The following is a 25,916-nucleotide window of genomic DNA, read 5'->3' on the forward strand; positions in this document are numbered from 1 at the left end:
AGATAGATTTTTGTATCCTCCGTCCACCAAGCCCGGTAATTGGTCACTGCACTGGATACCTCCCCCTGTCCATATAACAGCACTTGCTGATTCCTGGAAGTTTAACCAAAAAGGAGACAAAAAATCTTGCCTCCAAGACAGCTGGATTTATTGTAAGGAGGTTGCACATCCCTACTTTATGGAACCTAAAGCATACCTCCAAAGTTCAACTCCCGCCCATCCTTTGGATCCAGCATGGAGAGATGCATTCCATGTCAAGTAGCACAGTTGCTGTGGCAACCATACAACGCACAGCAGGTTCCATGCACCAGCCCATTTCTAATGAATAGGACTCCTGCGCGGAATTCACTGGGCCTTGTACAGCTGCCTCAGCAACGCCACAGCCTAGCATGGACTGTAACTCTCCATTATCCGCCTGAAGTACGGTCGGGAGTTAAATTAGAGGTACACTTTAAAACAATGACATTAAATAGTACATACATTTTCCATCATTCCCTTTTACTAGCAACACACTGCCTTACTTGTCATCACCTCTTACCAATCAAAGTGGTCCTGAAAGCCTCCAATCCCATCCATGCTGCTGAAATAATGGTAGATATTTCCCTCCTTTGTTTTGGTAGATATGCGATCAGACCCGCGTGTCAGTACAACATTTCTCTTGCTGCAGCGTATTCTTCCAGGAACAAGATCCATTGCCAACTGGGAATAAAAGATTATAATAAGAATAAGACACGTCTTCTAATGAAGGAAGAAGCGGCTGTAGATTCATTGCCCTGATATCTGGGTCTTGACACTCTACAGAGGAAGGAGCAGCAGTGACAGCCAATTACCAAGGAAAACTACAATCCATAGATAAGTCCTGGAACACTAGTGACTTATACAGCTACCAATTAGCTCAATAGATCCATCTTCAGTAATCTCCTAAATTCCCCCAGGGGAGCTATCAGTTTTAGAGTTTTTTCAGATATAACATTGATGGCCCATTCTTAGCATAGACAATCTATGTGCAATTGCTTGGGGTCCAACAAATGGTATTTTTATGTCTGTGTGACTCTCTGCTACTACAGCTCATATGCCCATTCACTTCCTAAGCTGTGCCATACAGACAAATTTAAGGAGCTGTGCTGGGTACTATAGCAGACTGGGACTTATTTCCTAACTGATAACTCACTGAGAGCCTATTCCAAGCATGTTAGTTACCTGAAAACATGTTTGGGGAAAACATGGGTAATTGGGGCAGTACTAATGGCCTATACCTTTCCCACTGGCCATGGTTAATAAATCTCTTTCTTTACTCACAGGGTGAGATCTATCAAAGCTGGTGAAGTGGCAAGAAGCCATCAGGGACCATCCCGATGACTTGTGGTTCAGGCAGTGATGACAGGTTCCTTTTTTATTTTTTTATTTTTTATAAAGCAATATTTGGATATGTCAATTAAAAGGGTCAGCAAGTCACTGACCTTCACTGAGGGTTTTCAAGACATAGAAAGAAAGGTCTACATTAGACAATGGGATATTTTCTGTGGATTCATGTAAATGGAGCTGGATTGTAAATACCAATCAATGCTCGTGGAGAGAGGTGAAGCTATTTCTGGGCAAAAAGCAGAACATTTGTTTTCTAATATTGACCACCCCTCAAATGTTAATAAAAAAATTTAGAATATACCGGCACTTGCTGCAGCTGAGGGAACTGTGGGTGTTTCCCCTGTAAAGCAGCGTGGACTGACTGCAGCACATGAGGAAGATCAACACCGAACGTCCGTAGTATGACACAGAACTGCCTCCCTTGTAGGTACAGACTTTCCAGCATGTGGAAGAAGGAGGGCAGTATCCAATTATAGCTCCTTCCATCCTCACCCTTCTGTGTAAACATCTCATCAGCTTCCCACTGCCACTCCAGCTGCTTCATGTGATCATTGAAAACATTTTTAAAGCGTTTTCCTAGTTTACTATCACTGAAGTTTGCATCACGACCAAAGTGGGTGTAGTAGTTGACAGCATCTTCACATGGAGGTTTTACTGAGGGTTGATCACTGGCCCATTGCCACTCACCTAAAATTAAAAATGTAAATTAAAGTTAGCATACAGGCATCAATGGATTATCATACAGGGATCAGAGGATCCACTATTGACAGAAATGACAATACATCTGGGGCTTCTCATGGTTTACCACAATGGGGTCAATAGGGTCAGATCCCCTCCTAGGCTCTGCTTCTACTATGGTTTCGGTTTATAATGGGCATTACAACAGAATACTGAATATGTTATACGATCGACACCACTGACTAATCATTTGGGCCATTGGGTTCCATTACTTCTGGGAAAAATACCACTACATGTAACGTCCTTCTCACCACTTCTAATAGAAGATGCAACAGAGACTCCAGTGAAAATGTGAACAAGCTTTACTATTATGACCTATCTGATTCAAAGGTCATGAATTTAGAGCAAAACTGACATTCGGTTCAGCCTAATATACATGGTATTGTGCGGGTGGACTGGATTAAAATGAGGAATAATTCATCCAGATCTGTGGATAGATCCGGTATTAGCCAGCATTGCTAATATGTTAATCGCCAGTTTGCGCAATGGAGACGGAATCTAGTGCTGGGCGGTATGACCAAAAATGTGTATCCCGGTATTTTTCAAACTTATGGCGGTTCCACGGTATTTGACGGTATTTTTTTTCCAACTCATTTCCCCCTCACCCCCCCAACCCCCTTGAATGAATTAGCAGCCGCAGCACGCTGGGAAATTAAAGGGGTTCTCCAGCATAAGGTGATTTTAGTACGTACCTGGCAGACAGTAATGGACATGCTTAGGAAGGATCTGAGCTTGTCTTGGGGCTAAATGGCTATGCTGTGAGATTACCATAATACTGTGGCTAGCTGTTTGTGAACTGGTATTTCCTGTTTGACTTTTCTTTTTTTTACTACAAATCCCACAATTCCATCTTCCTCCCTCCCACACATCAGCCACCCCACCCATTGAAACATAAATTAGCAGCATCCATTCAATTCAGTGTGGTTTTCAGCTGACTAGTGAGTCAGGTCTCGGCCGCATTGCAAGCTGGGAAAAATCTGAGACAACAGTTATTTTGTATGTTGGTAAAAATAAATATTGGGGTGAAAATCACAGAAGAATTGTGAGAAAACCATCACACATGGGTACAGACACTATTATTCTGAACTACACTAACTTTACAGCCCCTGTAGCAAATAAAAAAAAATTCCTGGAATACCCCTTTAATCATATATGACCCACGGGCGCTGCTCTGCTTTTCCTCCTCCCCACCGAATGAACTATCAGCCGCAGCACTGTCCCCACATGGGGGGACTAATCATGTTACCCGCAGGCGCTGCTCTCCTTCTCTGATCAGAAGTTCTGCAGCACCCGCGGCCCACTGTTTTTTTGCGCTTGCAGAGGTAGGTGACAGCTTCCGTTCTCCGAACAGAAGTTCTGAGCCAGCAGCTCACAACTCATTCATTTAGGCGCCGCGGCTCACAGGAAAAGAAAGAGCAGCGCCTGCGGCTAATATGATTAGTTCCCAGATGTGGGGACAGCACTGATAGTTCATTCATTTGAGGGGGCCCGACCGGTATTGCACTATAGGGAAAAATTCATATCGTAGAGAAAAAACACTCCGGTATTCGGTATAAACCGGTAAGTTACCCAGCACTAACAGGACCTAACATACTCAGCACATACACTGCCTCCATTCCCTCTGCACTAAAATTCTTGCCTACAGAGTGCTCAAATGGGCGGAGGGTTCTCCATGAATATTCATGAGGTGGACCGACATTTGGGAGCAGAGGGGACAGAGGCAGGGAGTATGTAGAGTCCCGCCTCCATTGCTCAAAAGACAGAAATTAACATATTAGCAAAGCCTGCTAATAACAGGTCTATCTCCGGAACCAGACCATGGATTCAGGTTAGGGATACCTCCTTGTAATTTAGCTTACCCACACTATAACTCTGAGTATTGGGTTAGGTGGGGGTGAACCGACTGTTTGTTTCACTTTAAACGGTTACTCCAGTGGAAAACATTTTTTTTTTAATCAACTGGTGCCAGGAAGTTAAACAGATTTGTAAATTACTTCTATTTAAAAATCTTTACCCTTCTAGTACTTTTAAGCAGCTGTATGCTACCGAGGAAATTCTTTTCTTTTTTCATTGTCCACAGTGCTCTCTGCTGACACCTAATGTCCAGAGCAGTATAGGTTTGCTATGGGGATTTTCTCCTGCTCTGAACAGTTCCTGATATGGGCATCAGGTGTCAACAGAGAGCACTGTGGACAAGACAAAAAAGAAATTGAAAAAGAATAGAATTTCCTCTGTAGCATACAGCTGGTAAAAAGTACTGGAAGGGTAAAGATTTTTTAATAGAAGTAATTTACAAATCTGTTTAACTTTCTGGCACCAGTTGATTTAAAAAAAATGTTTTCCTCTGGAGTACCCCTTTAAGAACGGACTTATGCTTTAATAATTTATATATCAAACCAAAGAGACAGATTGAGAAATTAAAGAGGATGGAAAGTACTCACCAATGTCACTTATGCAACCCCAGGCAACAGTGCTCAGATAGGAATTAAGTGCAGCTCTGGGACCTTGACCTGTAGCCGCATCAGATACCAGAATGGTGTTATTCAAGTCCAGATGAAGGATTAATTTTCTTTTCTTTGGTAACAGAACTGGGAGAGATGGATGAATATCCTGGTTTTCTGCCTGCTTGTTTTCCTCTTGTCCTCCATTAGGGACCATATGACAATTAATACTATCCATGGTAAAATAAGATGATGACCTAGCTAATGGTTCTGTACATGACCTTAAAATATGTAAAATAAAATATATATTAGCTATATAAAAATAATAAATTTAGCCATCATTCTATATTATAAGAAAATAGAAGTAAATATTCTGAGACACTCAGTCTGAACATTGAATGAAAACATTTTAATTACAATTAAAATAGTAAAGGAATTGAATTGAAATAAAAATATAAAACTATTCTTAGTTTCCTTACGTTAGCTACATTCATTTCCACAATTTGTAGGCCTCCTTTCTTGCCCAAGCTTTTTCAGTTCTGCGCATACATTTTCTGTGAGATTGAGGTCACTCAAATACTCTTTACTTTGTTGTCCCTAAGCCATTTTGTCACAACTTTAGAAGTATCCCTGTGGTCATTGTCCATTTGGAAGACCCACTTGTGCCCAAGCATTAAAGAGAAACTGACAGCTGGTTTACCCTCACTAAACCCAATACACAGGGTTAAAGTGCGGGTAAACCGGATTAAAATGAGGTATAAATTAGATATCAGCCTCCATAATGGGAATCGGCATACCCAGCACCCCTGCCTCCGTCCCCTCTGCTTCGATATGCCCACCCACCTCATGAATATTTATGGGACCCCCTTTGCCAATGTGATCACAAGTTGGGGGGGCATATTTGAGCAGAGGAGGATAAGACATGGATGCTGGGTATGCCGGGTCCTACCTCCATTGTGTTAAGCCATCGATTAAAGGGTAATCTCCGGACCGGTTCAGGGTAGGTTATGCCTCATTGTAATACGGTTCAATCGCACGCTTACCCTAAATTTTGGGTTTAGAGCAGGTGAACTGGCTGTCAGTTTCACTGTAACGTCCTGGCTAATGTTTTGAGCTGTTGCTTAAATATGTAAAAAAAAATACTAGCTCATAATGCCAGCTATTTTGTGAGGTGCACAAGTCCCTCCTGCAGTCCCCTATAATATGATACTGCTATCCCATGTTTCTTCTTTAAATTGCAAGCCTCCTCTTCTCTACACAAAACTAAGGACAAAATGATCAAACACTTACACTTTTGTTTCATCAGACTAGAGGACATTTCTTCAAAAAGTTAAATCTTTCTCCCTCTGAGCAGCTGCAAACTGTAGCCTGGCTTTTTATGGTGGTTTTAGAGAAGTGGCTTTTGCCTTGGTGCTTCCCCAATGAAGTTAAGCAAAGAGGCAAGTAGGCCTTGAAAATAGGCATCTAGAGACCTTATCCTCTATCCAAAGTATAGGGGACAAGATATATGATTGCGGGGGTCCCGTCTATGGGGACCCCTGCAATCTCAGCTGCGGCACCCCAGACATCCAGTGCACGGAGCAAAGTTTGCTCCGTGCCCTATGACTGGTGATGCGGACGGAGGCTCGAGATGTCAAGGCCACTCCAAGCTCCACGCTAAATGTTAACTTAAACATTTAAAAAATAGGAACTTCTAAACCCTAATTTTAAAAGTGAATGGGTTTAACCTGCCAGGTTTGAGAAGTTGAAATCCCTTCTAACTATAGATCTTGCATGGAGGAGATAATCTGGCCAAGTGTTCATGAATGCAGCAGGGGAGCTGGCTGCCAGCCACCGATACTATGACTACCATGTGTTTGCTCTGTGTCCTGTGAGTTCTGTGCACAGTATGAGAGATTTTTGAGCCTTTGAATGAGCTGAGAGCGTTCCTTACTCACACCAATATGCAGGCTGCAAATCTGGAGAATGAACTCAGGAAAAGGTGACTGCAACTTCAAGGTAATTTTTACCATTTGCTTGAATCTGTAAAACAAGCCAGAAAAAATGGAGAAATTAGCAGTCAGGTCCAGAAAGAAATTCTTGGAACGCCCATACCCATACATATTATGCTGCTATTACATCACCTTTGGGGCATATGGCACCCGGATCGCAGGGGGAATTTGAGAACAGGCTGCTGTCATATCCCCGCCGTACCACATACATTTCAATGAGCCACACAGAGTCAGCTAGTGACTTTGGTCATATCATTTTTGGACCTGAAAACTGTGGTCTGCTGTGGTTTTCAGTCCTGCAACATAAACAAATACGGTCCAAAAATGACTCAGTTCGGCTTATTGAAATGCATGGGGTACCGATGGAATACAGCAGCAGTTGGTTTTCAAATTCTCCCACCGGATCCAGCTGCTGTATGTGATGTGAATGCAGTCTTAAATGAAAGACAACTAAATCTGGGAATGGCTGACAACCTATTAGGGGGTGCCTGAACTCTCACCTGATGGCATATGTTGGGGGAAAGAAGGCTCGGGCATAAACCCACTCCTTTGCTCTCACAGGTAATAAGCTGCTGCGAGAGGTGTCTGGAAGTGTTTTTTTCCCTCCTTCCAATGAAAATGTTTTCAAACTTGAGACACACATGTATGTATATGAGGGAATCAGGAAAAATAGTAGTGGGTAGTTTTTTAGCTCAAAAAACACCTTAGACACATTTAGGCTAGGATTTTGCCACAATATTACAAAACTACATCTTCCCAACATGAACCCGCAGGTGGATACTAGTGGTTCCGCAACAGCTGGAGAGCTGCAGGTTGCCACCCACTGGATTAGGAAAAGCTGCATACATATATTCCAGGATGGCTTCTACCTGGCATCAGTCTGGGTTGTGGCTCTAGTTCATGGCCTGTGCGACAACTCAGGACCACCACGTGGGGGCCTTGCTAGATGTCTACTGAGGGATGATCATACAGCATACAGGTGTTAATGGGGTATCCTTGTTATAATTGATCATCACCTAATTCTGTCAGTGCCATTGACTTTAAAGGTATGTTTAGACTACAGAATCTCTGTGCAGAATTCCAACCTGGAATCCTTCTACAGTAGGGCCGTGCAGATCTGCGCCGTCACATTCATGGCAATGCAGTCCAAGCTTAATTCCACTGAAGGAATGAAAAGCTAAATTCTTCCAGATCATCAATTTTAACGGCGGAATTTTCCATCTCTGAAATTCAATAGTTTGAATGGGTCACACCAATGTTAAGATTCATACAGCGGAATTCCTAAGTGCAATTCCTTAGTGCGAACATACCCTAAATGGGCACAAGCAACCACCACGCTATGTGAACTTCCCTTAGTCTCGTGTATTTGTGGAAACAAGGGATTGGGGTGGGGGGTCCCAGTGATCAGACCTCCAATAATCTAGCAGTCATTACCTATCCAGTGGATAGGTGGTGACCTCGTCTAACCAGAATACCCCTTAAGGGTATGTTCCCACGTACCGCATTTGCAGTGTAAATCCCGCTGCACAAAATCTGCAGCAGCAAATACGCTGCTTATCCCTCGCTCACCATTCACACAAGGCTTTCCGGCAGCAGCCCTATGTGTGTAGCGAGTTTTGGAGGCTGCGCATCAGTCACGCCGGCACACGGCCCCGCCTCCAAAACTCACTACACACATAGGGCTGCCGCTGGAAAGCCTTGTGTGAATGGTGAGCGAGGGATACGCAGCTTATATTCCACTGCTGCTGATTTTGCGCAGCAGGAAATACGCTGCGTATGTGGTACGTGGGAACGTACCCTTAATCTAGTAGGAGGATCCATAATGATATAGAGAGCGACTGCAGCAAGATATGAGCTGTAGGAGAAGCTTGTTACAGGACACTGGTCCAGATTTACCAATCTGCCTAACACCAAAACTCTCTGGTTTTATCAAAAAGAACAAATCACAGCTCAGCTTTCATTTCACCAGAACTTGTTAACGTGTACCTGTCACCTAAAGATTTTTGACGGGTCAAAAGTTTTTATCGGGTGGGGTCTCAATGTTAAGACCCTCACCAATCTGAAAAACAAGCCAGGATAAGAGTTACTTCCCACCTCTCAAAAATCTTTGGATCACTGCTCAATCATAAGTCTATAGGGCAGTGAGACAAAGATCACCGAGAGACAGGGAGTAATGCACCACAGGCTCAATCTCCTCATAGGTCAGGGGCTCAGCACTGAGACCCCCACCAATCAAAACCTTTCACATGTCACTGTCAGATGTTTTTTTAAGTGACAGATAAACTTTAAAATACTGTTTTCCAAACAGTGTGTCTCCAGCTGTTGTAAAACTACAACTCCCAGCATGCCCAGACAGCCGTCTGGGCATGCTGTAAGTTGTAGTTTTGCAACAGCTGGAGACACACAGTTTGAAAAAAACACTGTTTAAAGATTAAAAAGCTGAGCTGTGATTGGTCACTATGGGAAAAATGGCTAAATCTGGGCTAATGTTTTCCAGCCTGTGGCTCTCCAGCTGTTGCAAAACTACAACTCCCATCATGCCATGGTAGGAGGTTTGCAACAGTTGGAAAGCAGTGTTATAGGAGGCTCTGCTCATCCATACACCAGGAGGTCCCAGGCTATGGGGGTCTGTGGGGTCTGTCATAATAAAGACTACAGTCAGACTCCCGTCTGAGATGGCAGACAACAGGGTATAATGACTAAGTAAAGTCCATAGTAACCACCAAGAATTTAGGCGCACTGTCTCTTTAAGAGCTAATACGTATAGAATAAAGAAGCCGTACGTAGCAGTGAGTGGGTTAATGACAACGTTTCCTCCTTGCCTACAGCCCTGTACAGACACGACGTTGCGGTAACCTCCGGTTTATTACCCCCGGATTAAGCGACAACCCTCACCCCGTACACCTGCTACGCAGAGACAAGCTGGCTCCTCTCTTCCGGCTCCGGCTTTCTCTAAACCGAGCGATCACCGGAAGTGGCGAAGCTGCGTTTTTTCTCTACTCAACAAACTTTATTGAGAATTTACATGAAAACATTTAAAGACGCAGAACCGGTATTCTTTTGTGACTGTACCTAAAGTGAATGCTGTTATTTGCTATTGTAGTTTTTTACATAGACTATGTCTTACAGTCTTATTTACCACCATCAAATAATGGCACAGTATTGATATTTATTTAGATGTCCCCATAACCGGGCCAGCCACAGTGCCATCATATCAGGGCCAGCCGCAGTGCCCCCATAACATGCCAGCCAAAGTGCCATCATATCAGGGCCAGCCGCAGTGCCCCCATAACATGCCAGCCACAGTGCCCCCATAACATGCCAGCCAGGTGCCCCTTTATCAGGGCCAGTCACAGTGTCCCCCATAACAGAGCCAGCCAAGGTGTCCCCCATAACAGAGCCAGTCACTGTCCCCAACTTGGTCGAACCACTTATAAGATGGTCATGCATTCATTTCATATACAGTGGTCCCTCAAGTTACAATATTAATTGGTTCCAGGACGACCATTGTATGTTGAAACCATTGTAAGTTGAGACCATAACTCTATGGAAACCTGGTATTTGGTTCTGAAGCCACCAAAATGTCATCCAAAAATAGGAAAAAGAGAGGATTAAAGAAAAATAAGTAGATAACTAATATAGATAAAGCAAGATCGTACATATAAAAGTAATAAAGATCTGCTGGGAGCTGTAATCACTGTCTATGTAGAGGACAGGAGCTTCTTCTGGGTCCTGTACAGAACACACAGTGTCCTAAAAAAAAAAAAAAGTAAAATGGAGCCACCCTCACTTGGTGTGCAGAGGAGCAGCTAACCCTGGCACAGGTAAAGAGTAGTACAGAACATGTAATACCTCCCTGTACTGTAGGGGGCGTTACCAGACACCAGTCAGTGCATACGCTTCAGTAATACAGGTGTTTTACCAGTAAAATGCCCATTCTGATTGGTCGGTTCTTCCAGCCATTGACACGTTTCGCAGATCTGGACTGTCTGTACATTGTATGTTGAGTCTGGTTTCAAGTTACAATGGTCCAGAAAAGACCATTGTATGTTGAAACTATTGTATGTTGAGGCCATTGTAAGTTGAGGGATCACTGTACTGCATATATTAGCTAGAGTTCTAATGTTTTCCAATAAAACAACATCTCCCTGGTTTCCTATATACCCTGTCAGGCAGCCTCCATACAGTGACCCCTGGGCCCCTGCACCTGTACCCTATGTATAGTCCTAAGTGCCTGTGTTGTATAGTGTATTGCATATAAAATGTGTTATGCCTTTAAGACCTGTTGTCATGCGATTGTAACCCAGGAAGGTACCAGTGACATGTGACCTACAGGGTGATCTATGGGACCTCTCAGAGTCTCCCCCATATAAGCCCTGAGTGGAGCCTCTGCTCTCTCTCTTTCTGCTTAGATGAGTTGCAGTGAGGTCAAGTCCTAGGTGTGTGTCTGGAGTCCAGAAGAGGCCTGCCACGAATCCACAAGTCCACTACCCCCCCAGGTCCAAGTCAAAACCTGATAAGCTTCAAACGGTGTATAGTCAGTCTCAGTCAAGTCAGTCCAAGTCAATCTGTCTCAAGTCAGCGTGGCTCTGCAGCAAATTGTCCCAGTCCACCATAAGTCCCAGCAAGCCCTGTGGTCTCCGAAGTCACTGGTCACCACTGTGGGCCTAGCTAAGCTGTATAGACTAAAGCTGCCATTGTTCCGTAACTTGGCACCGGAGTAATTATTTGCCCCCCGTGCCTAGCCCGGGATCCAGCCGTATACCTTTGGGTGGTGAAGCGGTTAAACCATGCCCTGGCGTCACGAACACAAGAGGTTAATGCCATCTGCCCCTAGGGTAATTCCATCTGCCCTGCCCTCACCACATTTATTTATATAGGGCCTTTTTGGGGAGAATCTGGTCTGCAGTCTGTATTTTAAGATGGTCTGGTCAGGAATATGTATTTTTAGCGAGTCTTGTGTCTATAATTTTGGGGGGTGTGTGCCATGTCCATTTTTAAAAGTTGGCTAGTATGGTGTGGGGTGTATTTACACATTTTTAAGGCTTGGTTCACAGTACATTATACCAGTATGTTCCTGTTATACATCAGAAACCTGTTAAAAAAAAAAGGGGGATCAGCGTACAGATAGTGGTCCCCTTAACTTTAATGGACCCAAAGTAGTCAACTTCACTCCGCGACTCAATGCTTATTGCAGGAGACAGGCTCCATTATAGTCTGCCTTCTGCAATCTCCCACCAGCCATATTAGTGACTAGCCGTGAGAATGCAGAGTTTCGTAGGACTGGAAGGGCTACAGACATTGACAGAACATGCCAGCACTAAGTCCACTCGAAAATGCTTAGTCTCCATAGACGGCAATCCATTTCCGAGCAGATTCCGTAGAAAGAATTGGCATGTCAAATCTTTCTGCAGAGACTAAATCGGAATTTCTGCAGCAGTTAATAAAACTGTGTGCAGGGTGCATTAAAAACAAAAGGAATTTCTGATCGTAATTTTTCCGCCAGATTCTGCCATGTGAACGAGGCCTTACTATGCAAAATTACTGGCACTTGCCCATAGAAAGATTTCAGTGCCACTGAAAACAATGGCCAACCAGGTGGCTTACCTCTAATATCAGAAACAAGACCTGCATGGATTAGATGATCACTATTTGCTAACATTTTGGACATAACAATAGGTGTTATGTCTATGGTACTAAACTGATCGGTGACAACCAATAGTGATTTCTTGCACTGGATGGATTACATCATTGCTGGTAAACATAATGGGGGAGATTTATCAAAGCTGTCTATGTCCCGCATCAATATAGACCAAACTACAGAGGGTTAGGCCGGTCTATTTTGCGCCTAATTTATCAAAAGGCGCACGGATCTTGATAAATTCTGTGCACAGACTTTGTGATCTATGCTTTAGACTGTATATAAACCTGCTCCAACGTGGTCTGACATTTCGGCGTACTTTTAGCCGATGTGACTTGTGGCTGAAAAGTCGCTTTTCATAAATTCAGCACCAATGCATAATGTTCTAAAAATCCTCTAGAGCAAAAGTCGCACATATTTAGACTGCGACTTTCTGTGCGACAAATTTAGATAGGAAAAATCTGTATAAATCCTTAGATAAATCTCCCCCAATGAGTATGTAATCAACATAAATAACATGAGAACAGTGTTTCCATAATGTAAGATCATTCTACTTCTATGTAATCTAAAATCCTAGTAGAATTGTCCCCATACTGTGGACCTCCAGATGTTGCAAAACTACAACAGCTGTTGGCTATCTGGGCATGCTGAGAGTTCTAGTTTGTCAACAGCTGGAGGTCCACAGTTTGGAAACCTACTGGATTTTGTGTCTGCTTTCAATATTTCATGCCATGGAAGCTGTCAGTAAATATCACAGTCTGAATACGAAACTTGACCTGTATTTGGGTACACGGTTATACAAGGTACATAGACGTGCCAATGACGTCAAAGCAAGCAATAACAGCGAACTGATAACAGGAGATAACAGGAAAACAGGTATGAAATCCAAGGATCCTTTACAAATGCAAGACGTGTTGTAAGAATTAACCCCCTCACTGAAAATATACAGAACTGAACTACTGCAGTTGGATTTCATTTATTAATTAAAGGGGTTAATTTGGTCACATTCTAATAATGTCTCTGCTGTTTGGCAGACCCAACCAGCAGAATTGTGAATGCATCTGTGAAGTATAAGGGTATGTTCCTGCGGAATTCCGTGAGCGTCGGCCGCCAGAATGGAATCTCCGCTCGCGGAATTTTGCAAGTGGAGATTCCGTTCATATTCCGTAGTGTGAATATACCCTATTACCATCAGTAAGGCTATGTTTACACAGGGGAATATTTGAAGAATATACGCCCGAAAAACACGGGTGGACATTCTGCAAATTGCAGGCACCGGCAGAACATGCCAGCCCTAGGACCGCTCCAAAATGTATTGACATCCACTCAGATGCCGGCAGTACATCTGAGTGCATGTCAATTCTTACTGCGGAGGCTAATTCTTTCTGCAGATGCTGGAATCAGGAGTTATGCGGCAGATGTTTCTACTGTGGAAATTCTGCCGGCTTCGTGGTGCAGCAAAATTCCATTGAAGACGATGGTGCAACAGAATATGGCCTAACAAAGTGACTCAACTTTTTATGTGGATTAAAGGAAGACTCCAGGCAAAGGGCCTGAGGAGAGCGGGCATAACACTGAGATTTTCTCCTTGGAAATCTGTAAATCCCTAAGTCATTCTTCAGAGTCTCAAGCCCCGCACAAGGCATAATATAACATCACAATTTTAACCAGAGTCCAGCATAGAAGATAATAGAAATAAAGCCGGCACTCACCATTCTTCTCAAAATTCTTGCTTTATTGTGCTTCACATATGTTCGGGGGAAGGGAACAGACGTGGGGGGGATTACAAAGGCGACAAAAGCTCCGTTTCGTGCTGTGAATGCACTTCCTCCGGCCGGAGGGCCGGAGGAAGTGCATTCACAGCACGAAACGGAGGGCCGGAGGAAGTGCATTCACAGCATGAAACGGAGCTTTTGTCGCCTTTGTAATCCCCCCCACGTCTGTTCCCTACCCCTGAACATATGTGAAGCACAATAAAGCAAGAATTTTGAGAAGAATGGTGAGTGCCGGCTTTATTTCTATTATCTTCTATGCTGGACTACTATGAATACTTATCCATAAGCCAGAGCACCACAATACACTCACCAGCGTTTCCCAGTATACTGTAGAGATCCCTCCACGTCCTCAGTGCCGTATGCACACCTAAGAGTGATCCTTTATTTTAACCAGAGTGTTCTCTTAAAGGGGTACTCCGGTGAAAACCTTTTTTCTTTTAAATCAACTGGTGGCAGAAAGTTAAACATATTTGTAAATTACTTCTATTAAAAAACCTTAATCCTTCCAGTACTTATTAGCTGCTGAATGCTACAGAGGAAATTCCTTTCTTTTTGGAACACTGATGACATCACGAGCACAGTGCTCTCTGCTGACATCTCAGTCCATTTTAGCAACCATGCATAGCAGATGTATGCTAAGGGCAGCATGGTGGCTCAGTGGTTAGCACTGCTGCCTTGCAGTGCTGGGGACTTGGGTTCAAATCCCACTAAGGACAACAATAAATAAAGCATTATTATTATAATAACGTCAGCAGAGAGAACTGTGCTCGTGATGTCATCAGAGAGCATTCCAAAAAGAAAAGAATTTCCTCTGTAGTATTCAGCAGCTAATAAGTACAGGAAGGATTAAGATTTTTTAATAGAAGTAATTTACAAATATGTTTAAATTTCTGCCACCAGTTGATTTAAAAGAAAAAAGGTTTTCACCGGAGTACCCCTTTAAATCTTTAAACAAATTGTGAAATGGTGTTCAGATATGGACATCCCCAGTAAGGCTTGCTCAGAGTTGGATGAATTTACTTTTTTATTTCTATCGTATGTCCTGAAATATTAGCTGAATGCATTGCTATTTCTTTCTGTATTTTCCAATGTACTTGCATTATGAGACAAGCTTCTTTGTTTATTTGCCCTGGGGTTTGACACTGTGCTGATGTATTTATGCAGGAAGCCAAGCAATGCGTTGTGTATTTTAAGGCAATAAAACAAACAACTATGTTTTATTACATTAATAAGTAGCATAAAACTGGCGAGATAAAAACAACAATAACACATAAATATAGCTAAAGGCCAATGTAGTTCCAAAAGTGAAGCTTTGCCTTGAGGTAGAGTACAGCATTGCTATGTGCATGGACCTTGTAGGTCCACTATGAGTGCAGAGGTAGTGGTTCCTCCAAGGCCATGGTTTCTTAGGGGACCCAAAGGCCCCTCTACCAGCATTGTAAAAGGACACAGTATAATAAGTGTTACATGGCAGGTGGAGTGCCTCTAACTGTAACATAAAACCTTATAAAGTGATGTGCGCTTTTTACTACTGTGTTGTTTTTTGTTCCAACCTTCTTATACAGGGCTATTATTGACCAATAATAATAAGGGCAGGAATTAGCCTACAAAGCTCAACTCTCAGATAATCGGGTCCTTTTGACCTATATATAAAAAAAAAAAATCAGTTGTCGGCTGCAAATCTCCCCGTATAATAGGTTGACAGCTAATAGCAACAAAGACCCGCATAGACAGTCTAGTTAACTTTCATGCACCCCGAGCTGTGTAAAGGTACTGTATACAAGCACCTATCTCATAGATCAATGCTTGTTTACAAGGGCCCTAAGTTCTTAGTATACAAATCGAAAGCGTAAGAGTTTCCAGACTAAAAAGTAGCGTCAGTACTTTGCAAAGATAATACTACAAGTTACAAATGTCCAAAAGCGACCACCTTACAAGCTAACAGGGTCAGAACCAGTTAACTGTAAGGTGGGCGCACCAGGACATTTTTGCACTTTGGTCCTGATATCCAAATCCCCTATACAGATAGGGCAGAATCACTAAAACATGAGAAAGCTATGAATGGCCGGCACAGCTCCACTGTCAATGCACACACCCCACAATAACACCATAGCCAGCCATGAGAAGCAAACAATGTCCCAACACAGGACCGTCTCGGGTGCTCAATCCTAGTAGAAAATAGTTCATATCCAAGTAGCATAGAAGAGTCAGGAGGCACTCACCACGGTATACTGTGTGAACATGTACTTCTTTAGTGCATGGTGCAGTTACAACTTAAAAGCGGGCGTCCTTGTCTGCAAATTCCTGTTCACACAGTCAGGGACGATTTTAGACTTAAACGGGTACTCCGGTGGAAAACATTTTTTTTAAATCAACTGGTGCCAGAAAGTTAAACAGATTTGTAAAGGACTTATATTAAAAAATCTTAATCCTTCCAGAACTTTTTAGCAGCTGTATGCTACAGAGGAAATTCTTTTATTTTTTAATTTCTTTTTTGTCTTGTCCACAGTGCTCTCTGCTGACACCTCTGTCCTTGTCAAGAACTGTCTAGAGCAGCATAGGTTTGCTATGGGGATTTTCTCCTGCTCTGGACAGTTCCTGATACGGGGATCAGGTGTCAGCAGAGAGCACTGTGCACAAGACAAAAAAGAAATTGAAAAATAATAGAATTTCCTCTGTAGCATACAGCTGCTAAAAAGTACTGGAAGGGTAAAGATTTAAAAAAAAAAAATGTTTTCCACCGGAGTACCTGGCCCTTGGCAAAATTTAAATTGGGGCCCCAAAAGCCGAACAAGTCAGTCACATTTAGTTAATTCAGGATGTAGCATGCCAAGAGTGTTGCAAGTTTTTACCTCTTAAGGTTGCAGGACATACCTGTATGCCCTTCTCCTGTTTCCCTGCTATGACGCGGGCTATCGGCCGCCAGGACCCATGTCTAACGCCGTACATCACCGATTGCGGTGATGCCCAGCATTAACCCCTTAGACGTGGTGATCAAAGTTGATCGCCGCATCTAATGTGAAAGTAAAACTGTTCCCAGCAGCTTAGCCGGGCTGTTCGGGACCGCTGTGGTGAAAGCGGCTGGATCAGCAGAGTGCCGATAACAATGATCTATGCTATGGCATAGCATTGAACAGTGTATGTAATCAGAAGATTGCATGTAATAGTCCTCTATGGGGACTAAAAAATTGTGTAAAGGAGATGTCCGGTGCGGACTATTGTTATTCCATCCTGCCCGGGCTGCAAAAAAAGAGAAAACAAACCTTCGCTTACCTTCCTACGTTCCCGGAGCACCGCAACAGCTGATCTGTCGCCGGGGCTGTCTGCTTCCTACTTCCTTTAGCCCGGGACGTCACATGGAGCTTCAGCCTATCACCGGCTGCAGCGATGTCCCGCCTCGGCCGGTGATAGGCTGAAGCGCCGTGTGATGTCCTGGACTAAGGGAAGTAGGAAATAGACAGCCCGGCCGACTGTTGCGGAGCTCCAGGGGAACGTAGGAAGGTAAGTGAAGGTTTGTTTTCTCTTTTTTTTGCAGCCCAGGTAGGATGACATAAGAATAGTCCGCACCGGACATTTCCTTTAATAAATGTGATTTAACCCCTTCCCTAATAAAAGTTTAAATCACCCCCCTTTTCCCATTAAAAAAAATATGTAAACAAAAATAAACATAAACATACCGGTATGTGGTATTGCCATGTGCATAAATGTCCGAACTATAAAAATATAATGTTAGTTAAACCGCACGGTCAATGGTGTATACGATTGCATATATTTGGTCATTTTGTATACCAAAAAAATTTATAAAAAGTGATCAAAAAAGTCCCATCAAAACAAAAATGGTACCAATAAAAACTAAAGACCATGTCGCAAAAAATGAGCCCTCATACATCCCCATATACGGAAAAATAAAAAAGTTAAAGGGGTCAGAAGATGCCAATTTTAAACAAACTAATTTTGGTGCATGTAGTTGTATTTTTTATAATTAGTATAATAAAATAAAACCTACATAAATTGGGTATCCTAATGGACCTACAGAATAAATATGTGTAAATTTTACCGAAAAGTGCACTGCCTAGAAACGGAAGCCGCTAAAAACTATGAAATGGTGTTTTGTTTTTCATTTTTTTTTCACACAAATAATTTTTTTGGGTTTCGGCATAGATTTTGTGGTGAAATGACTGATGTCATTACAAAGTAAAATTGGTAGTGCATAAAACAAGCCCTTGCATATGTCTGTAGGTGGAAAACAGGAAGCGTTAAGGTTTTTAGAAGATGAGGAGGAAAAAAACGAAAGTGCAAAAACGGAAAAGCGCTGAGTCCTGAAAGGGTTAAAAGATCAAAAGCACAAAACGTATGTCCCTGTAGACACACAATATTTGCTAGACACACACACACAATACTGCTATATTGTTCCTAAATAAAAACCATGATACATAGAGCAATATTCTCACATAAAGTAACATATATGATGCTGGATGGTTGGACACACCCGAGAGAGAAGTTTGGATTACACCCCCAGAAATACACTACTGTGCATGTGTGTGTATATATATCATAGGAAAAAAATATATATATAGATATATATATATATATTTCCCAACCAGAGTGTATCCAGCTGTTGCAAAACTACAACTCTCAGCATGCTGAGATTTGTAGTTTTCCAATAGCTGGAGGCACCCTGGTTGCGAAACATTGAGATATAAACACACACATTCATAAATCAGTGTTTCCCAATCAGGATGCCCCAGCTATTGCAAAATTACAAATCCCAGCATTCCCGAACAGTCTATACAGCTGGAGACACCCTGGTTGCAAAACACTGATAACGATATATATATATATATATATATATATATATATATATATATATAAAATGTTAGTGCTATGAGATTTTGCCACCGCTGCGATATTTGCTGCACTAGGGTTGGGCCTTAGGTAGGCCTAGTGACAGATAGTGATAGATGCACCACTGTATATCACATATATTTAAAAAAAACTATACATATACACATGCATACATACAACACATACATACTCACACATATATCATACATGTGTATATCCATACATGCATCACACACACATACAGCACACTATACACAAATACATGTAACAGATAAACTGTTTACATCACACATGTACATCTACACATTACATCTACTTACTTTTATTGAAAGCTAGCTGGGTGCATCATAAGCTGCAAGATATTCATGCCTCCTGGTACCTGCAGACTATACTCCTCATCGTCGGCTGACAGGCAGCTAAACTGTGCGACATCTAACAGCAGCAGGAGGAGATGGGGAAAGAGGGGGGGTGTTAAAGGAACCTCTCACTGCCAGCACTATGTAAATGAACTCTGCAGCGAGGCTCAATCCTGGAGACTGCTGGCTGAAGGGCTACACTGCTTCCCCCAACTACAAACACCATTGCAGCCGCAGGGGGCCCTCTGGAGGACGGGGGCCCTGTGTAATTGCCCAGTTTGCCATGCCCTAATGCCGGCCCTGCACACAGTATACTGTGGTGAGTGCCTCCTAACTCTTCTATGCTACGCAGATTCACTAAAGCTCAGCATTTTACAAGCTAAAGCCTGTTGGAATAGGTTGCTACAAACAAAGAGACGCACACCTCTTAATAAATGTGTTGTATCTGTGACTGTCCATGCATCACAGATTGACAAGTACACCAGCTATGAGCCGCCATAGGTTTTAGCAACAATTTACACCAATTTGTTATATAAATTATAGTAAATTTGTTAGTGAGTAGGAGGCCATGTCCCACCCTTCTAAGCTTCACCCACAAAGTGGAGTACGTGGTGCATGAAGTGAAAACATCATAAAACTTTTGTGCAACACAGTACTTCTGCAAAAATGTGCAATTTTTTTATTTTATTTTTTTGTTACACCAGAAAACTAGTGTACACAGTTTAGCAAATTGCCCCAAAGTTACGTGATAACATTTTGGCTTCTTGCATTTACTAATAGGGGGAGCCTATACACTTACTGCATACAGAAAAAGGGGTTTGTCATACAGGGAATTATATATTCCCCCCCACCCCTTTGTTTATGGAAAAACATAGCTAGAATAAAAATAATGAAGCATTTTATTCTATTTTACTGATGTATTTTGCTATTCATTTTACACTGTGTGAACATAGCTTAAAGGGGTACTCCACTGGCCAGCGTTCGGAACTAAATGTTAGACTTTGACTTGCATTGAGGGTACGTGCCCGTGACATCATGAGGGGCGTGGCTGACCCCCAAAACACTAAAAACAAATGCTAGCTAGTGGAGTACCACTTTAAAAGAGAGAAAAAACTGACATTGACTTTTCACATCCACTGTTAAAGTTCTTTTATTGCGGTATGTTGTAAGCTCAGTAAAGAATCTGTAGGCTTTTCAGGGACGGATATATTGTTGCTACATTCCTTCCTCCTTGTAGTGCGCAGTACAGTATGTTGAATCCACCTGTGTATTGTGGGCCATGCTGAGGAGCGGTCATTGTGCAGGGAACGCCTCTGTTTGCACAATTTATCACTGTTTGCCGTTCTATTTGCATAAATAGTTACTCTACAAATTTGAAACCAGCAAGCAGGATGGACTGAAGGGCAATTGCTTCATAACAGGCATGACCCGTCCCCTTGTAGTAGAGTCACTGTGTTGTTTTATTCTTAGATCCTGAGACAAAAGGGTCCGTCAGTGGTGAACATCCATCCCTGGAGGCTGGAAACAGAGGAGAGCTGTTCTAGCTGGAGGTATAAGGAGACAGCACGAGGAAGGCTGGCAGAATGCTGGAGGTCCATGAAGAACAAGGATACTGAAGGTACTTAATACTAACAAGGGTCTTATTGCTTCCTTATATATATGCAGAGTTAAGGAACAACTTCATATTAGGATGGAAACTGCAACTCTTGCCTTATTTACCATTTATGATATATGCCACACATAATATAGGATGTACCACTGATACCATCCCTTGTATAGACATCTGGACTATGCAGGGACCACATTATAGGGCCAATCGCTTGGTCATACAAGCACAACTTATTTATTAGAGAATATGCACCTCTGGGAGCTCCTGACTCTTGTTCTGGTTCATAGCTTCAGACCTTTGGAACTTTGCATGGACTCAATGCAAATAACTTAAAGGGGTACTCCCGTGATTTTAATTTTTATTTTTTAAATCAACTGGTGCCAGAAAGTTAAACAGATTTGAAAAACAAATCTTTACCCTTCCAATACTTTTTAGTAGCTGTATGCTAAAGAGGAAATGATTTTATTTTTGAATTTCTATTTTGTCTTTTCCACAGTTCTCTCTGCTGACACCTAATGCCCGTATAAGGAACTGTTCAGAGCAGGAGAAAATCCCGATTGCAAACCTATGCTGCTCTAGACAGTTCCTGACACGGACAGAGGTGTCAGCAGAGAGCGCTGTGGACAAGACAAAAAAGAAATTCAAAAAGAAAAGAATTTCCTCTGTAGCATACAAATGCTAAAAAGTACTGGAAGGGTAAAGATTTTTTAATAGAAGTCATTTACAAATCTGTATAACTTTCTGGCACCAGTTGATTTAAAAAAAAAAAATAATAGTTTTCCACCGGAGTACTCCTTTAACCTCTTAAGGACCAAGGATGTACCGGTACGTCCTAAGTCCGCTCCCGTTCTATAACACGGGGCCACAGCATGTCAGGCCCAGCACCTAGCAATGGCCGGGACATGTGGCTAATAGCGAGCGGCACTGATCGTGGTGCCGCGCGATATTTACCTTTTAGACGCGGCGTTCAAAGTTGATCGCCGCGTCTAAAGTGAAACTAAACTACCGCCGGCTAGCTCAGCGCGCTGTTCGGGATCGCCACGGCATCCCAAACAGCTGTAGGACAGCAGGAGGGTCCCTTACCTTGCCTCCTGTTGTCCGATCACCGAATGACTGCCTGAGATCCAGAGATTTCGTATGAGAAACCAGTGATCAATGTAAAAGATCAGTGTGTGCAGTGTTATAGGTCCCTATGGGAGCTATAACACTGCAAAAAAAAGTTTAAAAAAAGTGAATAAAGATCATTTAACCCCTTCCCTAATAAAAGTTAGAATCACCCCCCCCCCCCTTTTCCTATTTAAAAAAAAAACAAAACTGTGTAAATAAAAATAAACATATATGGTATCGCCGCATGCAGAAATGTCCGAATTATAAAAATATATCGTTAATTAAACTGCACGGTCAATGGCGTACGCGCAAAAAAATTCCAAATTCCAAAATAGTGCATTTTTGGTCACTTTTTATATCATGAAAAAAATGAATAAAAAGCGGTCAAAAAGTCTGATCAATTAAAAAATGATATTGATAAAAACTTCAGATCACGGCACAAAAAATTTGCCCTCATACCGCCCCGTACGCGGAAAAAAAAAAAAGTTATAGGGGTCAGAAGATGACAATTTTAAACGTATAAATTTTCCTGCATGTAGTTATGATTTTTTCCAGAAGTACGACAAAATCAAACCTATATAAGTAGGGTATCATTTTAACCGTATGGACCTACAGAATAATGATAAGGTGTCATTCTTACTGAAATATGCACCGAGTAGAAACGGAAGCCCCCAAAAGTTACAAAATGTTGTTTTTTCTTCAATTTTGTTGCACAATGATTTTTTTTCCTGTTTCGTCGTAGATTTTTGGGTAAAATGACTGATGTAATTACAAAGCAGAATTGGTGGCGCAAAAAATAAGCCATTATATGGATTTCTGAGTGCAAAATTGAAAGAGTTATGATTTTTTAAATGTAAGGAGGAAAAAATGAAAGTGCAAAAACAGAAAAACCCCTGGTCCTTAAGGGGTTAACTCTTACATCAGTCCTATAGAGGTCTGACTCTCAGGACCAAGTGTGATATCATTGGCTACAAGTCCCATCAATTAGTGATTTGGGTTTTAACTCATTCTAGACCAGCAGCAGATCACAAATATATGTACCAAGAAAAAGAGCATGTATTCTTTTTATCATCTCAGAGGCCTAAGATAGTTTATTATATTGAGATTAAATAGAAGCTTCTGTTTAGTACAACTTTTATGATCTCTATAAGTCCTGAATATTTTGTTTAGTTAAATTATCCACAACAAAGGTGAAATATTCACATGAATATCTATCTATCTATCTCATATCTATCTATTTATCTATATACAGCTATTGTAGCTGATAAGCCCCTCCTTGTATATTGCTGATATATGTTATACATTTTGTGTTGTATATGGTAATATTGTATAACCTGGATATATATATATATATATATATATATATATATATAATATATATTATATATAAAACTCAATGGCCCTTATTTACTAAGAGTGTTGTGTAGGTTTCTTTGTGGGTTTTAATTCCCTATAATTTATTTTCCACGGTATTTACTAAGGTTTCTCTACATTTTCCACTTTCCCTACACTTTGCTTTTTTTTACACATGCTCTGATCTGTCGGGTTTTCCTCAGCTCAAATCCACCACATTTTATGTGGAAACCTTAGTAAATATGTTGAGTTTTTGTGAAAATGTCAGGAACACGCCCCTTTTCTGTGACCACTCCCCCTTTCCCTGGCTGCCATGCCCCTTCTTCAGGTTTTCTGAGCAATATGGAGAGTTAGTCTGGGTTTCTTCAATTCTGGCGCACAACCCGACAAAACATGTCGGGTTTGCAATAGTAAATGAGGGCCAATGTGTATGTATGTATCTATGTGTATGTTCCACAATCACGTCAAAACAGCTAAAGATATTAACATATAACTTGGCACACATGTTACTTATATGTCAACAACAAACATAGGATAGTTAAATTAACCCTTACCCACCCCTATTTGCCAGGGTCGGGGTTTTTGTTTAAAGTCCCATGCAAATCAATGGGAAATGTATGTTCCCACATAACTTCCGTACGGCTGGAGATATTTCAATACCTTGTACACATATTACAGGTCAGGATATGAGGACGGGATGGGAGGTCGGAAATAGAGGTCGAGATAGGAGGACGGGATGGTCGGGATAGGAGGAGATCGTTTTATTTACAGTAGAGCTCCAAATCTCTGAAGCTATTACCAGAGTGAGTTTAGGAACTTACTGCAGGCAGAGTTATTATTGAGTTCAGTGTATGAAAAGTATACAGTAAACTCCCAAGCTCCCTCTAGTGGCAGCTGCAGGCAGCCAAAACACAGGGGTGGATTTACTAAAACTAAATACTAGACCGTGTAAATGTAGCTGTTTGATATATTTAGTGCATCTGTAGCATCTGTATGTGTAGTCTATGGTTATAACACTTATTTGTTAGCCAAATTTGTGTTAGAATCTTGCACCAGAATTCTGGTGCAATTTTGACACACAGTATCACATTTTGCAGAAGCCATGCCCTTTTATCATACACAGTAAAATAGTGTGGTGGTGCACACCATGTGCACCAGCTTTTTGGCACTTTGTTACAGAATTTGGACACATTTTGAATAGTAAATCTGTGGCTTATGACGTAAAGTAACCTTTGTGCATTCGTTCTGCTCAGCTCTTCCTTCTATTAGGACAGGATAAACAAAGTATTGAGCAATGAAAGTTCTGTTAATTCTTTATCCCTTTCCTCTTTCCTTGGCATTTGTGTTTGGCACAGTAGTGACAAGTTTACTTTGGTCTACCTGCTGTTTACTTTCATATCTGCTCTTTATTTAACCCTGGTATGTAGACCTGGTGGCTCCCAGAATACAAACTGAAAGGTTTACTAATATGATATCTTAAAAGGTACCTAAGGCTCCACTCAGAAAGTGGTCTGTAGACTTTCTGTGAATCCGTGCATAGCTTGTGCTGCTTTAGTGATTGTGGGGGACTCAGCAACCGGATCCCTGTCTGTGAAAATGTCTGATGTTGCTATTTCATGTCAGAAGTATTTTTTTTTAACTTAGTTACCCTTTAAAAGTATGACGCAATAGTTCTGAAGTCAATATAGTCACCCTATAAAATGAGTGTGTCTTCAGAAAATAATCTATTGGAAATATAAAGTTGAAGGGGTACTCCGGTGTAACATTTTTTTATTAAATCAACTGATGCCACAAAGCTAAACAGATTTGTAAATTACTTCTATTTAAAAATCTTAATCCTTCTAGTACTTATCAGCTGCTGTATGCTCCAGAGAAAGTTGTGTAGTCTTTCCAGTCTGACCGCAGTGCTCTCTGCTGACACTTCTGTCTGTGTCAGGAACTGTCCGGAGCAGGATAGGTTTGCTATGGGTATTTTCTCCTGCTCTGGACAGTTCCTGACATGGACAGTGGTGTCAGCAGAGAGCACTGTGTTCAGACAGAAAAGAACTATACAATTTCCTGTGGAGCATACAGCAGCTGATAAGTACTGGAAGGATTAAGATTTTTAAATAGAAGTAATTTACAGATGTGTTTATCTTTCTGCCACCAGTTGTTTAAAACATTTTTTTTTTTTACCAGAGTACCCCTTTAAACGGGGGTTTTTTTATGCATTTTAGTGATTTTTTTTTGTCTTTGTGTTGTCTATTAAAAAAAAAATTGTGAAGTCATATTTTTTTTTTTTTATTCCCACCACTAAGCTAATAATAAGCTGTAACTTACTTTTCTGTAGAGATCACTTCTCAGTTGTCGACACAGGCAAAATTCCAATGAAAGATACCACAGGATCATCTGTCCCTCCCTTCACACCTCTACTCAGATCCGTCCCTCAACAATCTCCCATAGAGGTCAGTCAGTCAGCTTAAGATAACTGGTTCCTATGGCCCATGTAGCTCTTGTAAAACATATCTCTCTGAATGCTTTCAATAGCAGCTCTGGTAAGATGGCAGCTTCCATAATCATGTGCAGAAAATAGAATAAAAAATCTACAATCAGAAAATAAAAACTGATAAGGATATATAATATGTGTAGTAAAAGTATACGTGATATGTTATCTTTGGGTTTTTCGGATAAAAAAAGAAACTCGTTTAGGTAGTGA

General features: G+C 41.6%; 2 protein-coding genes across 9 annotated transcripts in view; one reads left to right on the forward strand and one right to left on the reverse strand.

Moving 5' to 3' along the window:
* Window positions 1–25,916, forward strand: part of LOC130275990 (uncharacterized) — a 158,686-nt gene that overhangs the window by 87,017 nt on the left and 45,753 nt on the right. The window contains exons 1-3 of one of the 4 annotated variants that reach the window (XM_056524761.1): window positions 9,482–9,587; window positions 20,623–20,770; window positions 25,551–25,665. The gene's annotated coding sequence lies outside the window, so the exon portion shown is untranslated. The other 3 variants (XM_056524763.1, XM_056524762.1, XM_056524764.1) reach the window with 3 other exon arrangements.
* Window positions 1–25,916, reverse strand: part of LOC130275988 (uncharacterized) — a 158,013-nt gene that overhangs the window by 5,500 nt on the left and 126,597 nt on the right. For 2 of the 5 annotated variants that reach the window (XM_056524756.1, XM_056524755.1), the window contains 4 exons: window positions 6,482–6,566; window positions 4,545–4,825; window positions 1,667–2,052; window positions 539–699 (listed from right to left, as the gene is read on the reverse strand). In XM_056524756.1, the coding sequence (XP_056380731.1) occupies window positions 539–699; window positions 1,667–2,052; window positions 4,545–4,782 (785 nt within the window). In that variant the 5' untranslated portion in view covers window positions 4,783–4,825; window positions 6,482–6,566. Of the gene's footprint in view, window positions 1–538; window positions 700–1,666; window positions 2,053–4,544; window positions 4,826–6,481; window positions 6,567–9,318; window positions 9,531–25,916 lie in introns of those variants that run through there. The other 3 variants (XM_056524754.1, XM_056524758.1, XM_056524757.1) reach the window with 3 other exon arrangements.

This window comes from Hyla sarda, chromosome 6 (genome assembly GCF_029499605.1).
Source record: "Hyla sarda isolate aHylSar1 chromosome 6, aHylSar1.hap1, whole genome shotgun sequence".
Classification (NCBI taxonomy): domain Eukaryota; kingdom Metazoa; phylum Chordata; class Amphibia; order Anura; family Hylidae; genus Hyla; species Hyla sarda.